Below are 18,100 nucleotides of genomic sequence, written 5' to 3'. Positions count from 1 at the left end.
GGGAAGGAGTACCTAACTGAAGGAAGGAACCCATCAAATGTGCTCGCCAAACAATACCTACTACCTTGGACGTCTTTTCCAGCCGGCACTAATATAACAGTGAACGTGATGTGCTTTGACCCAGGAGCCTCGTCTGTAAACGTCCATCGAGTGTGAAGTTATAAGTGCCGAGATCAACGCTGCGAGAAGATTGCATACCTATGCAAACATGATCATACTCGGTTAGTGCAGACCGGTGGCAGATGACAGAGCCTGACAAAAGACTTGCGCATACGCCATCAAAAAATCCTGGTTTTCTGTAGGATAGAAGTATCGCACTAACCGTTCCCCACTGACCTACCAGCCTGGATCAACACCTTGTTCTTCCCAGCACCATCGTTTTTCTCAGCCCATCCATGTCTGCTGCCTCCCGAACGAGGAACCGAAACTCATCGATGCGGTAGGCTTGTTTGCCTGGAATATAGCGTCAAGCTTCCCACAAGAACCTTTGTACGCCTTGACTCGCGATGTAGGGGGATTGAGCGCTCTTGTTTTTGCCTTTGAAAATGGGGTGTACACATATCCGCAAGGCTGGTATCTTGCAGCATCGACAGGTATTCTTTTATTGCGTAACAGACTGGGGATCGGGTAATCCCTGAGCCCTAAACTAGAATAGCTCTAGTGCAATCATGGGAACATGGGAATGGAGGACGACAGTTGTACATTTACAGACTCAGACACACGTGGGGAGAGGATCACTGGGGAAGTATCTCCCGTGTGTAGATGGACGCTGACCCTCATCCAAGTCTCGAGTGTTAGAAGGGAAGAAACTGAACGAAGCTACCTCTACCTAACGTTGGCCCATGTAGTGTAGTTGTATCCAAGCTCTTTGCATGAACCGCGGATATCAAATTGCCTCTGAAATCCTAGAATGATAGGGTATTTCACTCGAATACCACAGCCCATCCAAATAAGTAGAGACAAAAGACATAGGAACTCGGCCCAGCAGCCGGCTGTAAGACGCCGTCGATCCGGCAGGCGGTTTGATGGAGATGGTCAAAGTCAGAGGCGCATTGCATGCTTCCCAATTTCCGACCTGACAAGCGATGGTGGGATGGGTTTTTGGTGAACGCGGTGCGATGCTATCATCATCTATAAACAACGGTGTGGCTGTTGTTTGGCAACCCATTCAAAGTATGGTTTACTAGATGGGTACACACAGCTCATGGCGAAGAAAAAGTCCCGAAAAAGAGATGATTTGATCGTAGAGGTATCCAGAGTGGGTTCCGCAGACTCCTTTGGTTGACAGAGTGGAAAAAAGACAGTATAAAGGACTGGGCTACACGAACACGGCATTGCATTGCTCAAAATCCTTCATGAAATCTCCGGACTCCGATCACGGGGTGAGGCAGAGAGGCGAGTAAGAAGGGCGTTTGCGGTTTTTGCGGTGACCATGATACACACTACCTCTAGGTACCTAGCTCTGCCGTCGTTGACTTCCACTTATTGTCGCCGTTATTGCTGCTATTGTTATTAGTTTCGCGTGCGGCCGGCAGAGCGAAGCTTTTCGTCAAAACTTATCCGGCCAGATCTTCAACGCGGTACCACCAAGGTGTCCAGTAGGATCGACAGCTTTCAAAACGTGCGGCTTGGACGGACTAGACCTGATGCCCGAACTGACGATCACCTATACAGACCTCCATACCAGACAACTAGTGTACCTTACACTAGAGGTAAAGTCGGGTCGGTCTCGCTTCATTCCGTGGATCGGCAGATCTGCAAAAGGAGCTGCCTGGCGGCGCTTGCCAGACCGGCTGTAAGCTAGGTGGTTGAGGACTTAAAATCGACTTTTTATGACAATAAATGTTGAGAGGTGATGAGAGGACTTTGGTCAGATGAGGCTGACGATGCCTTCAGCGTATACAAGTGAAAGTTGTGATATGCAAAAAGGATGGAAGGGGATTGTTTCGCGATGTGTTTCGATCGACAGACAACCAAGAAATAAACGTCTATCAGGGGCAATTCCTATCGATGACAGCAGAAGCGGGGGAGGGGAGATTTGGGCTTTTCTGTACCGGTCGGTGTATCCACTGACCAAGCCACCCATAGAAGGCGCAGCTGTCTAGGTACCCCTATGTAGTTGACTTGTAGTGTAAAAGGGAACTTAAGAACGTCGCCCAAAAGCCCAGAACAATGCCCAGAGTTTCAGTCGCATGGAATCCATGGCTTGCCGTTTCAAGTGGGTGTGACATGAATGAATGAGGCAAGGCGTGTCCCGATATCTCCCGAGATACCACTGTATTTCGAAGGTTGCGGTTGGCTGTTGACGAAGGCTGGGGAACAAGGTTTTTAACCAGAAATTGGAAAAGGTTGGTTTTCTTTCTGGAGCACAAGGGCTTGTTGGAGATGGAAGCTTCCAATTCTTCCATCTCAACGTCGTATTGGTTGATATTTCCACCATTCACTTGCCGCTTTAGAGGAAATAGCTCACCAAGTTTGCTAATCAAAGATGTCATCGCGAAAAGCATGAGGCATAACCGAATGCTTTCTTTATTGGTGTGACGGACAAACTCAATCACAAAGAAATTGTGAGGCATTTGTGAACAACACAAGAAAAAGTGACAAGAGAAGAAGAAACAGATGAAAATTGAAATCAATGACCGTTGGACTTGCCGTCTTCTAGCGTACGTTTCCCAGGCCTGGAAACATACCTGGAAAAAGCGGGGGCGACGTTGGACCCGACGCGGCACGGAGGGGCGGGGAAGTGGAAGGCTGCCTCCTGCTCTTGCCTGCTACAGACCGGGACCCATAGGACCAGTGGCAGCTTCCGTCCTTCGAGGGATGCTTCGAAAAAAAAAAAAAAAAAAAAAAAAAAAAAAAAAAAAAAAAAAAAAAAAAAAAAAAAAAAGGCTCGCAGTGTGCGTGGTTCTTGCTACCTCCGGTCTATTGCTTCGGGAAAGTTGAACATATGCCGTCTTCGAAAGTTAGGTATTCGGAAATCTGAACATCAACGGCTGTTTCACTAGCTCCAAACGCCATGATTAATCAACGTCTCTCTAGGTTGCCATGAATGCATATCACTATCCTTGTCTATATCGTGGCACCTATGTAACGCCCTGCATGATGCGCGCAATGAGAACCATTCCATCAAATGCTCGCATCTATCCAACCTCAAATGGATACCCCCGGGTATCGCCTAACATGACCACGTCTCTGTCTATCTATGGTGCTTTCCATTTTCCAAATCTCTTGAGCGTCTTGTTGGTCAGGTCCTGGTGTGATCGCGCGGTTTGGTAACATTGAGCTGGCGGCGGGAGATTTTACCGATTTGCCAGGCCCATTCCATTTCACCTCTTTCGCTCCTGCCCAGTGATTCTGGAAGTTTGGCAGAGGCGCAGTCGGTAAGCACTTAACAGCCACACAACATCACCACCCTGCAAATCGAGGTGGTGTGTGCAGCCGAGTTGCGTATTGACTCGGTCAGGCCTCTTTGGTGAGCCGATAATAGTAGCTAGGCTGACGTCAAGAAAACTTGGCTCGTGAAGATTGCCGTGGAAGTTGTTTCTGGCGGATACCTGGGCATGTAGTGTCCCAGGCCGGTTCGTTCGTGCGAACTGCAAACTGCTGCAAACACCACGGAAGCAGGCCAGGAATCATAGTATCACCCCGCTGAGGCCTCCGCGAGTTAAGTAGAGCGGGGACTCTCGGGTTCCGACTGCTGGCTGTAGGAGGGTAAGGTTCGTTCTTGCCCTCTTCTTTAGTTTCTCCATGTCCTCACGGCCTTGTCCTTTCCGCCTGATCCTACCATCTTGCCATCCGGCGACCAGTCCACAGCGTATACCTGGAAGCGAGTTAGAATTTTCCAGCAGTGGGAACACCGATGTCGGGATGTTTTGGTTCACATACCTCGTCTTCGTGTCCGGGAAGGTCCATGGCGAGAGTGCCAGTGCGCACATTCCATGCCTTGAGGGTGGTATCTTTGCTGGCTGTTATCAGAAGCCTGCTATCGGCGGACCAGGAGCATTGGTAGACCTAGAGTATCAACGTGTTAGAACTTTGCCCTCGTGGTAAGAGATGAATGTGGGTAAGGAACTCACGGGTGCAACATGACCCCTCAAGCTCTTGAGGAACTTGCCATCCCTGGCATTCCAGAGCTTCACGCTGTTATCCCAGCCAACCGAGGCGATCAAAGTGCCATCGGGAGAGAATTGGACCTGGTTCACCTTGTTCTGGTGTCCCAAAAGTCTAGCAACGGGCTTGGTACCGTTGTTGGTGGGATCCCACAGGTACATGGTAAAGTCGTCACTGGCAGATACGATGCGCTCAGCAACCTTGCCATTGATCTTGGCCGCTCTCTCGAAACGCTCCTTGGCCTTCTCCCTCTTGCCCTCCTCGGTGAAAGGGACGTCCTTGGTGTGGTCAAAGTAGGCGGTCCTCAGGGCGTGGTCGCTGGACAAAGCAATATGGTTGATCCAGTGGGCGTGAGATGTCAAGCTGTGTACCAAGGTGCCCTTGACGGCGTCGAATACCCGGACAACCTTATCGTGCGAACCAGTGTAGATGAGGTCGGTTCCGCCCCATCGCACGCAGGCGACGGAGCTCTTGTGACCGCTCAGGACGTGCTCGGTACGGCCTGTGTTGACAACCCAAATCCTACAGGTACCATCCTTGCTAGCACTGGCAATCCTAGGGGTGCCATCTCTCCACAAATGGTACGGCTGCCACGCCGTCATCAACACCCATTTGGCGTGGCCCTTAAAAGGCTGACCAACGGGCTTGCCGGCCTCGGGATCCCATATCCTCACTGTGCCATCCATGCTGCAGGTCGCTAGTTGCTCTCCATCGGGTCTCCAGTTGACGCCGAGGACCCAGCCGGTGTGCCCTTTCAGTGTGTGCTTCGGGGTACCTGTATTTGTATCCCAGATACGAGCTGTGTTGTCGCCGCTGCCGGTAGCAAGGCGGCCGGATGAAATAGGCGAGAATTGGGCTGCGAGGATGGGTTGGCCGTGACCGGGAATGCGATGGGCAAGGCGCGAAACTGCTTGTACCCTGAAAACAGCCTGGGGCTCAGCACTAAGGGTAATTGTGGTTCTATGCGGAGGTTAGCGAAGCAGTTACGTGCTGGGCTTCCTGTGTCCGGGTCTTCCATACTCGAAGGGGTTCTCGACACCATGCTGCTTGAGAAGGCCGAGGAGGTCGGAAGGGTACTGGTCGACAATGATATCCTTGCCGGGAATATGGATGCGGAATCGGTATGGGGTAAACTCTTCGCGGTCCCTCTCGAGTAGGGTGTTGAGCAAGACGGAGATGTTCTTTTCGGTGGCATCGGCAAAGTTGATTTCAATCACATCGGTCATCTGGTTGCCATCGCTGTCGACGAAGTTGGCCTTGAAGGAGCCGAGCTCAGGCGCCAGTATCGGGGCGACATCGAGCTGTGTTGTGGTGCGCTCAATCTCCTCTCTCTTTTGGCGCTTCGACGGGGGTGGTAGTACTGTCGCCATTTTGGATGATCGATGTTGCTGAAAGTGTGTTGCGATACTCGCCCGACTTCCAGGAAGTGTTGATGGATTGGGGGCCTTCTGGGTTTGCACTGGACTGCTGCCCCTGCAAAGGCTGGACCCAGCAGAATGCGGACAGTCCAAAATTTTGGCGGTGATGGCGTGCAAAACTGGCTTGGCATGTCCAATTCCACTGGAGCTCCGACCCACACTTGCTTTCCCCATGTCTCCACATCACTTAGCGCTGTTAGTGCGTCTCCATCCAAACCTTCCACCCACTTGAACCATCATCATCCTATGTCCTCATCCCATCTCCAAACATCCCAACACTCAACTCCCACTTGTCGTCATCAATGCTTCCCAAATGCCACTCGCAAAGTATTGCGGCTGCTGCTGGTCCCAAGTCGGGTACAATCACGGCTGGCACTGGCTCTGGTACTGGCTTTGATACTGCATCTGGTGCAGCCTCTGCTACGACATTTACTGATATGGCTGTTGGCAAATGCCTAAACCTTCTTGGTCAAAACAAGCTATTCCTTCGGTCTGAGCCTCAACCATAACCGTTCATCTGTCATTCTAATCTAGCCTACACACTCCGACTTCCCATCCTATATCCTGTCTTCACCCTTACCCAACAGAGCTAGCCAACCTTGGATTTGGCAAGTAAAACGCTGCCACGGCGATAATGAGGTAGGCAGATGCCAAAAGGGCTCCCTCGAGGTAGTTACTCCTCCCATCTCTAACGAGAAAATTCACGATGAAGGTACTAACGAACATGCAGACAGTCTCGAAGAGGGTAAAGTAGAGAGACATGTCTCGATCCATGATCCAGCCCAAGATAACCACTACCGGCGTCACAAACAGCGCAATCTGGATACTGCTGCCCAGTGCCACGCCCAGTGCCAAGTCCATCTTGTTCTTGAGTGCCACGCTCACAGATGTGATGTGTTCAGCTGCATTGCCTACAATTGGGATGAGCACTAGACCGATGAAGGCTTCGGAGATGCCTGTAGTTGCGTTGGCATCCCGGGCGACGATTGCATCGATGGAGTCCACCATGAACTCGGCACAAACGGCGACCAAGCCGGTCGAGGCCAGAAGAAGGATCACGGCGGCTTTCTGTGGCATGGCTTCGACCTCTGTTGTCTCCTGGGCCGCTGGCTTTTCTTCACTGTTGCGAGGCGAAGCCGGTGTGCTGTCAACCACAATGGGGACTACTACCGGTAATTCGCCGGGTGCCTGTCGATTGATCGCAGCCCTCTGTGTCCCAGTCGGCATAGACTGGACACGCCGCAGTGACTGTGCTTGTGCACCATGCTCCGGTTGCTCCGCTTCGTTGGAGTTCTCCAGCATGGAGGCAACAGCAATTGAAATGGGCCGGAGCGATCTGAGTAGAAACGGCGCAGCGCGAGAGGCCATGTCCCACTGTGCCTCCAAATCACGGGCCAGGCCAAGACCGACATGATGTTCGTTGGTTCCAGAATTTTGGTCTCGGCCTTGCGACGGCTCAACGTCTTTTGTTTCGCCCTGCTGGCCTGGGCCTCTTGCGTCATCGACAGCGAACGTGTCAGTATCAGGCTGGTTAGCAAGGATTAGTTCCTGCGTCTGGTGTAGCGTGTCATCTGTGACAGCTTCCGTCCTTTCAGCGGCGTTGTGCTCTGTTATGGTTGTACCCCTGCTGTTCTCCTGTGTTCCAGCTGTGCCACCCTCTTCGTTCGATATGGCTTGGGGCGCTTGTAGTGAGTTCTCATCAGGAGTCCTAGGTGGAGATGAAGACGAGTTACGTCTAGAGCTGAAGTAATGAGCTGCGGGGCCGGGTGCCGCTGCTTGTTCAATCAAGTGTCTTGGCGTTGGTGCGTACAAGTAGGAGTGCGACTGTAGCTGGAAGATGAGGTAAAGGAGGTAAATCAGGAGCAGGATGACACTGGTTCCCCGGCTGAGCGGTAGAACCTTGGTATCCGCCTCCTTCTCGTTTTTGAACGTGGCGTGGAACGCGGTTGGGAGCATCAAGCTCAGCACACTCAGCGTGAGCAAACAAGCGCTCATCTGGGTTACGGTGCTGTTGTAGATCTGCTCGCGAAATCGCAAACCGCCCCAAATGAAGCACATTCCCAGGATCAACAGGAGATCAACCAAAATTGATCCAACGAGAGAGGCCTGGACGATCCGGATTTCATTCTTCACAAGCGCAATGCTGTGATATGCGCACCCTTCGTCAGCTTTAAGCCCCTTTTGATCGGCTCAGTAAGATCCTGTGGGGGATCAAAATTCACTCACATGAAAATGATTAGCTCGACAGCGTTTCCAAAGGTGACGTTCATCAAGGCAGCAACCGTGTCACCACAACGACTGGCTACGCTTTCCGTTGCGTGGCTGAGGAGCCCGGCCAGAGGAATAATTGCCACGGCGTTTATGCCGAATACCACGCCAGCCGGCATGGACGTGAAGTCTGCAAAGACCACCTCAAGGGAATCAGCAATCTAGGGATCTCACGCAAGCAGCACATAACGATCAAGGACTGCTACAAGTGCAGCTCATCCGGAAGGGTTAGGTGAGGTACCTCCTTGGAGCCTAGCCCTGAGAAGAGCCAACTGGTGTACGGCGTTCTAGCCTTGGAGATATCCTAGACCGCCCAGTGCCCTACAACCAGGGGGGTGTAAAGTGGAACTGATGAACTTACGGACGGCGAATGCTACTGGTACAAAGACCAGGCCTATGTTCAAGAAGCGCGAGAAAAGAATCCCGTTGGCGCAGTTGTAGAAGCGCGCCAGTGCCGAGGGCTTCTTCGCTTGTAGCTCCCCAGCAACTACTGAACCATGGCGGCCAGTCTCGGCTGTCGAAATCGTGCCACGGCGGCTTTGACTTGCTCTGAATATTGGCGCAGTATCAGACCTAGTGCGAACCAGAGGCGTTGGGCCATGAGCTTTTGTCCTAGCCCAGGTCCGGATTCTGTCTGGAACCCACACAAATGTCAGTGAATGGTCTTTTCGAAATTAGATGCCGGTGAAAGGCGGACGTGAGAACCTCATGGCAACTCACGCATGACTGAACGGCTGTAGTACGCGGTTGTTGATTAGATTTCCGCTCACTTTACTTTGAAAGCGCGGGGGAAAAAAGGGGGCGGGATGAACAAGTGTTCGGACCAGATACCAAGAGCTGACGACTGACTGAATCGAAGCAGAACATCTGGAGTTAGGAGATGAAGTTCTTTTCTATATACATACTGTAGAGGTAAAAAAAAAAAAAAAAAAAAAAAAAAAAAAAAAAAAAAAAAAAAAAAAAGGATTGCGCAAGAGACTCTCTGATGGCATGTTTTCTGCCATGGCAGCATCATCGCACGGCATTAGATTGCATCTGACTTGGAGCAGTTCACGACATCAAATGAACCTCAAGTGTCACGCTTATGCACGATCAACTGCATCTAAGGGACAAAGATTGCATCGATAGCCGGTTGGTGCCTCCAGATCTCTTCTGCAAGTCCTTTATTTTACCATCAAAACCCATCTGTGACGAAAAGCCACATCATCGAAAGGGATCAGAAATCGGGGAACTGTCACTAACAGACCATGCTGTGATCTTGAGTACAGAAAGGCAAACAACAACAAGTGAATGTATGTCGTGTACACAATACGTTGTTAAGGAGTGTTATTAGGCACCACACGGATTCCGCGATCTAGTCGTCACCTATCCAGTCTATAATATAGGTAGGTACGCTTCGTCAATGGCACATACCTACATAGCAAGTCAAATCAAACCAATCAGTAAGGTAGGTAGTTTCCTTGCGAGTCACTCAACCGTTGTTTTGAAACAACCTTAATGCTTGAATCCGTAGAGGCACCTGACAGTCGACCCTATCTGTTTCATCTGATCTACATCCAGCACTATCCTAGCATATCTCCACTTCCAAGTAGGGATCTGAGATTTGCAAGTACACTATAGAGCAGGGATAGACAACCTCTGCATCACTCATACCCTTACTCGATCGACCTATCAAACTCATCAATAACACTAACCGGCTTCACGAACCTGCCCAACGGTTCGTACTTCAGATGGTCAAAGCCAAACGCTTTGGGACCACCAAGATCGATGCCTCTCTGTGACCCCGTCCACTTGTCTGAAGCGGCGATTCCGATAACAATGACTAGCAAGCCATACCGATACTCCGGAGTGCCCACGGCCTCACCGCTTTGAGCATCGATGACCGAGATCAGATCCGGCACAATCGCCAGTACATCCTCCTGCTTCTCCAACTTCTTGTTCTTGTCGTCAGAACCATCCTCTGCGGGTATACGGATAGCAGCAATGTTCTCGTTCTTGAACGGGATTTTGATCCTCTTGCCAGTGAAATCCTCCTTCTCCTCCCCATCAACACCTTGACCTCCACGTCGACCCCCTGTTCTTCTCCCATCATTTATTGTAGTATCATCCGTGACATCCGTCCCCTCAATAATACACTCCCCATAAACATGTCCCATCCTCAGCGTCCTCCTAACACCCACAATCTTTCCCTTGAACAACACCTTTGCCGCCCCCTTCTGCCCCCCACCACACTCCTCCACAATCGTCTCTGCCACCTCGTCCAACCGGTTCATCGCCCTCGCCCTCGCCACCGCCCTCCCCAGCCTCCACGCCTGCGACACCGTATTCTCCACCACCCACCTCTTCATCTCCGCGCCCGTAACCGGCGGGTCGGCGGCGCCCACCTGGCTGCCCATCTGGCTTAGCGCCGCGCGAATGATGTTCTCGACGGCAGCATCCGACGCCGCTTTGGGCATCACAAGCACGTTCCCATTTCCGTCCGCGACGGCGATGGGGCTCCAGATGGGCGACCGCTCGTTAAAGACTACTGGTGTCGTCTGCCACTTGGTCGGGTACGCGCGCCCCATCCAGTCGCCGTCGACGCAGGGGATGTCCATGTTGGAGCTGGCGCCGAGCGTCATACCTTGGAGTCCGTTGCCGCCGCCGATTTCGAGGGCGATCATGTGCGTTGCTTTATTTTGATTTTGATCGGAGGAGGGCAAAGCTTTGTAGAGCTCCGTTTGCGCTTGCATCATCTCGTCGCCTTGCAGCTTCTCGATGCTCACCGTCGGCGAGCCGGCGCCGCAGCCGCAGCCGACGGCGGCCGAGTCAGGCACGTCCGCAGGGGAGACGACCCGTACCGAGGCGCCGGAGCGGAGGAGCTGCCGGAGGAGAATCATGGAGGCGTAGGGAGAGCCGCCGCCGCCAGTGCCGAGGATGTAGCAGCCGGTGGAGATGAAGGTAAGGTCTGTTTCGGAGATGTGCCAGATGCGGTTGAAGACATTGGGGGTGTAGGTGAGGACATTGACTTCGGATGGTGTTGCTGCTTTTGGGTTGGTGTCTGTGACTGTTTGTGGCTCAGATAAGTCTTCGCCCGAGGCCTCTTCCTCTGATGAGGCTTGCCCATCGTCATCGCTTGACATATATGATCGAGTGAAGTCAAAGTCGCCAGCTGCGCGGACGACGAAACGAGTTTTGTTCTCGACATACTAGCAAGTGAAAGTGTGTGTCTTGTTAGTCGCTCGTATGAACTTGGATGACTTATGCAAGGGAAGTTCCAGCTTACCTGCAAAGGCAACATCTCAACCTCAACAACCTCGACAGATTCCGGAGAAGCACCAGCCGCAATGGTTCTCTCGATCGCGTCCGTCTTGATCTCCTCCAAGAACTGTTTCTCCGTCTTGGTCTCTGTCGACTTGATTGTGTCCACAACAGCACTGACACGAGCAATGGCAGCTCCTATCGCATTCGCAACCTCGGACCATCGGGGCTTGAGCACCCTGCTTGCACCCTGGAGCTCATCTGGGGCAATGACTGCACCACCGCCGACAAGAATAGCTGGCAGGTCCTCTGGTGACGTCTTCATGTTATCGATCATCTTTTCAATCTTGGTCTTGACGATGGCCTTGAACTGCTGGGTTTCTTCTTCGGTCAGTGCGTCTTTGACAAGACTGGCGTCGCCTATGCTGGTGATGTCCGGGTTGGTGAGCACAGTACAATCAGTGGTGGTAAGCGTGCTTCCACCAAAGAGCAGGGCTTCCTTGTCGATCCTATAGCCCACACTGTCTGGCCCAATGGTGATGCCGTTTTTGCCCTTTCGGACAATGGAACCGCCACCGAGACCGATGCTTTTGATGTCAGGGCATGAGAAGTTCTATGTCCACAGCAGTGTCCACACATGGATTGGATCAGTCAGCCACCAACACTTGGAACAGGGAGCAGTTCACAGAGACCATTGTGGGCAAAAACAACATACCATTCTTACTCCCGCCAACTCGCTATAAGCAGCCTGCTGTCTCGGAAACCCATTAGGCAAAAGTAACCCAACATCAGTCGTAGTCCCACCAATATCCACCACCATCATCGCCTCTCCCTGTTCATGTCCCTCCTTCTTCCCATCCTTCTTCTGACCCTGCACGAGGAACGCGGCACCCCTCATACTATTCGTCGGCCCGCTCGAGAACGTCTTGATGGGCAACTCCGCCGCCTTCTCTCCTTTCAAGATCGTCCCATCATTTTGCGTAATAAACACTGGCACACCCTTGAGCCCCAACCGACCCACCGCCTGCCGAAACTCCCTAATCGTCCGTCTTGCAAACCTCAGTATACTCGCATTCAAAACTGCCGCATTCTCTCGTTCCAAAAACCCCAAGTTCGCCACCTCCTTGGAGCACACCACATCCACTTCTCCTTGCCCGCCCAGTTCGCGCCTGACAATCTCCGCCGCCCTCTCTTCCTGTTTGTAGACGGTATCAATAGGACTGAACACGCCGTTAATCACCACCGCTCTGATCCCGCCGCGCTTGCGGATCTCTTTGCATTGCTCCACGATCTCGGACTCGTCAATATCGCTGATCAACGACCCATCTACCTCCAACCCGCCCTTGACGCGCGCGTGACACCCCAGTATTAAGGAGCGCATGTCATCGGGCCAGTCGACACAGGGCGGGACGTGCTTGGAAAAGGGACCGGAAAGACGGAGGACGGCTACCCGCGAAAGGCGGGAGGGGTCCCGCTCGATGACGGCGTTGACGAAGTGCGTGGTGCCGATGGTGACGCTGGCAATGGCGTCCTCGGGACGGATGTCGGCGGCGTGGGTGGCCTCGAGTTGAGTGAACATTGAGGTGATGGCGGTCATGATGCCGGCACTGGGGTTGGGCGTCGTGGCGGTCTTGATGTGGGCTAGGATGCCTCTGGATGGAGAGGATGAAGCGAGGGATGGGTCGAGGATGACGCCGTCGGTGTTGGTGCCGCCGACGTCAACGCCCATGCGGAGGCGACGGGGTGAGGGTTGGGATGCCATGTTACAAAGATGTGTTTACCGTCGGTTCAGAAGTACCTATGTGGCCGAGTAAAATGAAAGGCTCGTTGAGCCCGAAGATTGGAGTCAATGGAATCAGTTGGGCGTTAGAGGGCTTGGGGTCGGCGAGTTGATTCTCTAAGACAGCGTCCGTTTGTCGTCAAAGCAAGGCGTTTTGCAGATGTTTAGGTAAACAGTCTATAAATGAATGTCTTCAGGGAAAATACCATGGCCCCATCAAGGAGACAGACATGGCGGTTATGACGCATATTGGCCGGCCGGAGGTGTCTTCAAGGTGGGGAGAATGGAGACGTTTGTCAACATCTTCGGCGGTTCGCCCCACATAAACAGAGCCGACAGGGGTGCTTGATCCCTAAAAGAGGAGTGGGAAGTGGAGATGCGTGGTTATCTGATCATCAGATAAAGGACGGCCACCTTCTTTCCTGGCTTTTCCCCCGTTCATTCGTTCATATCCCCATTCTCGTTTTTTTTCTTTTCTTTTTTGTTATCGCTTCGGGCAGTGGGTTTTTTCCATGACCGACGAACTCTTTTCACGGGACAAGTCTTGGACACCAGAGGTATGATGATATCTCTACCTCTAGGCATCAAGGACATGTGTCAAAAGCGTAACATGACGTACAGTGAATCGGGCGGCCGCTCAGTCATGGAACTCAAGCTCAATATCGATCTTCTCTCGTAACTCCAATTCCTGGGCAGACATCGTCTCCGAGGGTCTTGGTCAACGATGACGTTTGGACCATTGGCCTAGAGGTATGTTTCAATCTCGCAGCGTCTTATGATTGCATGCGCACCCGGTGGTTGAGTCTCCCTCGCACTTCGGTCTACGGTCAGCATTCCTCCGTCTGCAGCGTAACATCATGAAAACGATAACGCGATGAGACATCGGGTTCTTATCTAGAGCCCATTGGCTACCCTAACGCCGAACCGGTGAATCTTGATGGAGTGTGCGCAAGTCAGTCGTTAGTTGTGTTATTGATTTCAAAGCAGAATATTCCCTTCTATGGCAGGGGCATGGTTGAGGTAGGCAAGTAGCTGAGACGTCTTTGATGCTGTCGAAGATGAACTTACCCCTCGAACTCAGATATATTACGTCCATCTATTCAGCCAGATTCGGTGTTGTTGTGATCGTCTTTTCCATCTTCCATGTTGCTTTTGTTGTTATTATAAGATCTCGGTACTTTTGCGATTTTCGAAGGAACCAGCCCTCACTCAACCTCAACCAGAACTAATTGCACCATGGCAAACACACCCCTCAAAATCACACAAGAACCCTTCATCCCTTTCGACTCCCTCATACTTGTCACCGGCGTCAACGGCCTAATCGCCAGCCACATAGCCGACCAGCTCCTCTCAGCCGGCTACCGCGTCCGAGGCACCGTGCGTAACAAAGCTCGATGCGCCTGGGTCGAGCCCTTCTTCACCACCCGCTACGGCGTCAACCGCATCGAAGTCATTGAAGTCCCCAACATCACCGCCCCCGGCATCTGGAACGCTCACGTTGCCGGCGTCTCCGCCGTCATCACCGTAGCCGGGGTCGCCTGGCTCGACGACAGAGACGTGCCAAAAGCCGTCAACGAAGAACTCAAGTGTCTCTACGGTCTTCTCGACGCCGCCAAGATGCACTCCAACACCGTCCAGGCGTTCATTTACACCAGCTCTTCCTGGGCGGCTTATACGCCCAAGGTCGGGATCCGCAGGACTCTGACGAAGGAGTCATGGAATCACGAGGCGGTGGCGTTGGCTGAAGACTCGGGCATCCCTGATGCGGAAAAGGGCCTCGCTCCGTTCATGGCCATCAAAGTTAAAGTTGAGAAGGCGCTGTGGGACTGGGTCGCGAGGGAGAAGCCGACGTTTACTTTCAACGCGATGCTCATTTCCACCGTCACTGGGCCCATCCTTAATCCCGACAATCAGGCAGCCAGCACAGCCGGGCTGATTAGGGCTTTATACAATGGGAAACCGAAGGAAGCACTCGATGTAATGCCGACTTTCGGTCCGCAGTCGTCCATTGATGCTCGAGACGCAGGTCGGCTGTATCTTGGCGTGCTGGTGTCGGGACTAACTGGATCAAGGGTTTATGGGTCTGCGGAGCAGTTCAGTTGGAACCAAACTCTGGACATTCTCAAGGAGTTGTATCCTGAAAAGAAGGACTGGGTGAAATTGCCGAGTTCAAATCAAATTGATGAAACGGCAATTCCTGTGGACATCCCCTTCTCGTTGTTGCGTGCTGTCGGACAGGTGGGATGGACGGGCTTGAAGGAAAGCATCAAAGATGCGGCGGAGAGTTTTGCTCCGACTGGACAGTGCTGAAGGGAAAGTTCAAAACATGTTGAAGCTGGGGGGAGTGCATAGCCCTTGGATGGATAATGATGTCATCCGATGCCTCGGCTCGAACAACTCGGCCAATCCAGCTTGTTCTAGGCACCTTTCACCTCATCAGTTTCGTTTCTTTTTGTATCAGTGCTCACGGTACCTGCAGTAGCGTTTAAGATTAACCCACTATCGGTCATTGCACTTGATTGAAGACGCCCCGTTGGGCTGTCAATGGTTGTTCCGGTTTTCTGGTTCCTCTCAATGGGATCCACAAACTATTGGACTGTAGCTCGATGGATGGGGTCTAGACCCTGATAGTCCCCAAAGTTCAGCCAGCCACCATTAAATTACCTCTCGGTCAATGGAAGGAAGAAGCCTGCTAAGATTTGGACTGTTGACTGATACTTTGTGTGATTGCTTCTCCAGCGTGTGGTGTAAAGCGTCGATAGGGTGCCATATAAGACAAAGCGTTGTGAACATGAAATCACACAAAGTCAAACCTCTGCTCTCTTTCCCCGTTTCGCGTTGTTCCACGTCCATTCTCTGATCAAATCCCTTCGAATCATCGACCATGCGTGCCTCATTCGCGCTTTTGCCAGCCCTTGCGGCCATGACTGTGGCAAGTCGATGCCGCCCACGGACCACGACGTCGTCTTTAGCAACGTCGGCCTTGCCATCAGCGGTCGTCAGCAGCCCAACAAGCTCTGCCGACTTGACTTCCAGCACTGTCAGTATCATTGAAAGCACGACGACCACTACATCCGATGAGCCTACAACAACTGAGGCGTCGACCGTGGAGCCCTCTACCACGGAGCCTGCCACGAGTGATCCACCCACCACGAGTGAGCCACCCACCACGAGCGAGCCATCCACCACGAGCGAGCCACCCACCACGAGCGAGCCACCCACCACGAGCGAGCCGCCCACCACCACCGAGGAGCCTACCACAACATCCGTCGAGAGCACGACCTCGACCGCTCCCAGCTCTGCTCCAACAGTCACGGGCTTCTGCCTGAAAGCCATCACCCCTGGTGTGAGCAATAAAGACTACCACATTCGTGTGCTCTCCCCCAACTCCAACCTGATCACTGAGGCGCCGACCGGCTCCAATTTCGGCTTGTTTGATCTCGACATATCCACTGGCACGATGAGCATCAGCGGCGGTACATGGGCCGGCTATGAGGTGTACGCGCTCCCACCATGGGAAAGCCAAGTCCTTCACGTTATTCGGTTCACGAATACTCCGGTAGAATATCCATTGCGCTGCTCGAATCCGGATGGGGTGTACATGACTGGGTCGGTGTTGAAGTGTGAGGTGTCTGCCCCTTCGGCTGACGGTGTGATGAGGAGGTATGCCCTGTGGAATAACGCCAATAGCTCACCTGTCGGTCCGTGGATCATTATGCGTGATGACTATGTGAGGGCTGGGTCCTATAACTACGATTTGGGCATGTTCTTTGGGGATGACTGCAGTGCGGTGGGTGGCCAATAATGATGGGCTAAGAGAAACCGTCAAATGTCGATGCGGTCTTGTACTGGTAACATTGAGGTGTCATTCGCCATCGTGGTAGTCTTTTTCTTCGTTGTGTACAATAGGATTCCTTGACGGGAATGGCCGGTGCTAAATACTGCTACGCCGCTGGAGAGGTTGACATGTGGCCGTAATCTTGTAGGGTCCTTCGTAGCCTTCGAATGTGTTCGGGGGACGCCTTGCAGCAACCTCCCACAACGATGGACTTCCATTTGCCTCTTTGACGTGCGGCTTCGACAACATTGGCTAGGACTGTTTCCCAGGGGGCCTGTTTGAAAGAAGTGAGTGTTGGTGCGTGAACCAAAGGACCTGTAAACAATGGTAGATCACAGCGTACCTCTGGCTGTTTGTGTCCTGGAGACAACTCCCAAGTCTTGGTGGCCGTGTTGTAGACCTCCCCGTTTGTCCCGTCTGGATAGAGGACCAAGCTTGGCCAGGCCATCTGCTCTCCGTTCTTGATGTAGGTTTGGATCGCATCTTCGTATTGTTTGACCAAGAAGTCGAGCTTTTCCACCTTTGTGCAGTTGATGCCAATACCCCAGGGAGTCTCCAGCCCTTCCCTATGCGTGAGAACAGCTTTGACGACCTCCTCTACCGTGCTGCCGTCGGGAAGCTTTCCATTATCGTTTGGGTAAGGAGATGAAATCCATACGGGGCGTCCACGGAGGCATGTTGGGATGTGGTCGGCCGAAAGCAGATTTCTGATGGCAACAATCTCGTCGAGCCTAGGAACCGTTTCAAAGGCAATGTAGTTGACTTGCTTGGGATCGACATCCTTGAACAAATCCAGACGCTCCTTGTGCCATTTTTCCAGGGCCTGCACATCTTGGTGTTCAGGATCGTACCTGCCGCTGTATTCGGTCGATGGAATCATGGTGGCGCCATAAGGACCCAGCGACAAGGCAACTTTGCCCTCCGTCCCCGCTGCATTTGCGGCAAGGACAACCGCACGGCTCAGGAAGCGAGGAATCTCTTCCTTATCGATGCCCTCCCTCTCCACGTCGAGGATTCCGCTTTTCGGCGCCTTGGTTGCAGCAAATCCATTGATGGATATTTGGTACGTTGCGGTGGAAATGATGTTGGCTCCTGCCTGCTTGAAGGCCTCATGACAATCCGATAGCTTGTCCTCCTCGCCGGAAACAAGGAGATGTGAAGACCAAAGCGGAGTTTCAAATGAGAAGGTGATGTCGTGCATGTCTTCCAGAGTCGTTCCCATCCCTCCATCCAGGATCTGAACTGGAATCGGTGTAGCCATTGCTGCAGAGTTTTGGCGTGTTTGCCGCGGTTGGGCGTTGATTGTGGTAATGCGCTCAAGCTACTATATTTAATGGAGAAGGAGTGAGTGAGTTGCGATTGCCTCAGGTGAATTTTCGAAGTGAATCTCAAATAATGCAAGAGCTACCAAAAACGACGTTCAAGCCGCCGCCCCGCTACGAAAAT

The 18,100-nt window shown here is 52.6% G+C and overlaps 6 protein-coding genes across 6 annotated transcripts; 2 read left to right on the top strand and 4 right to left on the bottom strand.

Annotated features, from left to right (window-relative positions):
* Nucleotides 1-3,506: 3,506 nt before the first annotated feature.
* On the bottom strand, nucleotides 3,507-5,614 carry B0T23DRAFT_82799 (WD40-repeat-containing domain protein). The gene is made up of 4 exons (XM_062841860.1): nucleotides 5,131-5,614; nucleotides 4,077-5,070; nucleotides 3,886-4,011; nucleotides 3,507-3,820 (listed from the first exon to the last, which is right to left on the bottom strand). The coding sequence occupies exons 1-4, from the start codon at nucleotides 5,478-5,480 to the stop codon at nucleotides 3,737-3,739; spliced, it is 1,554 nt and encodes a 517-aa protein (XP_062695675.1). The 5' UTR covers nucleotides 5,481-5,614; the 3' UTR covers nucleotides 3,507-3,736.
* A 151-nt stretch (nucleotides 5,615-5,765) lies between these two features.
* B0T23DRAFT_438211 (calcium/proton exchanger) lies at nucleotides 5,766-8,520 on the bottom strand (the record flags this gene model as incomplete). Its single annotated transcript, XM_062840650.1, has 4 exons — nucleotides 5,766-7,671; nucleotides 7,755-7,926; nucleotides 8,158-8,430; nucleotides 8,517-8,520. The coding sequence occupies 4 exons, from the start codon at nucleotides 8,518-8,520 to the stop codon at nucleotides 6,105-6,107; spliced, it is 2,016 nt and encodes a 671-aa protein (XP_062695674.1). The 3' UTR covers nucleotides 5,766-6,104.
* A 931-nt stretch (nucleotides 8,521-9,451) lies between these two features.
* Nucleotides 9,452-12,798, bottom strand: B0T23DRAFT_310991 (uncharacterized protein; the record flags this gene model as incomplete). Its single annotated transcript, XM_062834620.1, has 3 exons — nucleotides 9,452-10,984; nucleotides 11,062-11,649; nucleotides 11,752-12,798. 3 exons carry the CDS (start codon nucleotides 12,796-12,798, stop codon nucleotides 9,452-9,454), a joined length of 3,168 nt encoding a protein of 1,055 aa, XP_062695673.1.
* Nucleotides 12,799-13,612: 814 nt separating this feature from the next.
* B0T23DRAFT_82767 (uncharacterized protein) lies at nucleotides 13,613-15,299 on the top strand. Its single transcript, XM_062841859.1, has 2 exons — nucleotides 13,613-13,840; nucleotides 13,898-15,299. The coding sequence occupies exon 2, from the start codon at nucleotides 14,053-14,055 to the stop codon at nucleotides 15,124-15,126; it is 1,074 nt and encodes a 357-aa protein (XP_062695672.1). The 5' UTR covers nucleotides 13,613-13,840; nucleotides 13,898-14,052; the 3' UTR covers nucleotides 15,127-15,299.
* Nucleotides 15,300-15,413: 114 nt separating this feature from the next.
* B0T23DRAFT_82706 (uncharacterized protein) lies at nucleotides 15,414-16,690 on the top strand. Its single transcript, XM_062841857.1, has one exon. It carries the CDS (start codon nucleotides 15,701-15,703, stop codon nucleotides 16,619-16,621), a length of 921 nt encoding a protein of 306 aa, XP_062695671.1. The 5' UTR covers nucleotides 15,414-15,700; the 3' UTR covers nucleotides 16,622-16,690.
* A 70-nt stretch (nucleotides 16,691-16,760) lies between these two features.
* Nucleotides 16,761-17,915, bottom strand: B0T23DRAFT_309608 (Homocysteine S-methyltransferase; the record flags this gene model as incomplete). Its single annotated transcript, XM_062834530.1, has 2 exons — nucleotides 16,761-16,928; nucleotides 16,998-17,915. The coding sequence occupies 2 exons, from the start codon at nucleotides 17,913-17,915 to the stop codon at nucleotides 16,761-16,763; spliced, it is 1,086 nt and encodes a 361-aa protein (XP_062695670.1).
* Between the last annotated feature and the right edge of the window lie 185 nt (nucleotides 17,916-18,100).

Source organism: Neurospora hispaniola (genome assembly GCF_033458365.1).
Source record: "Neurospora hispaniola strain FGSC 10403 chromosome Unknown B0T23scaffold_2, whole genome shotgun sequence".
Lineage (NCBI taxonomy): Eukaryota > Fungi > Ascomycota > Sordariomycetes > Sordariales > Sordariaceae > Neurospora > Neurospora hispaniola.
This window is presented reverse-complemented; position numbering and strand designations above follow the sequence as displayed.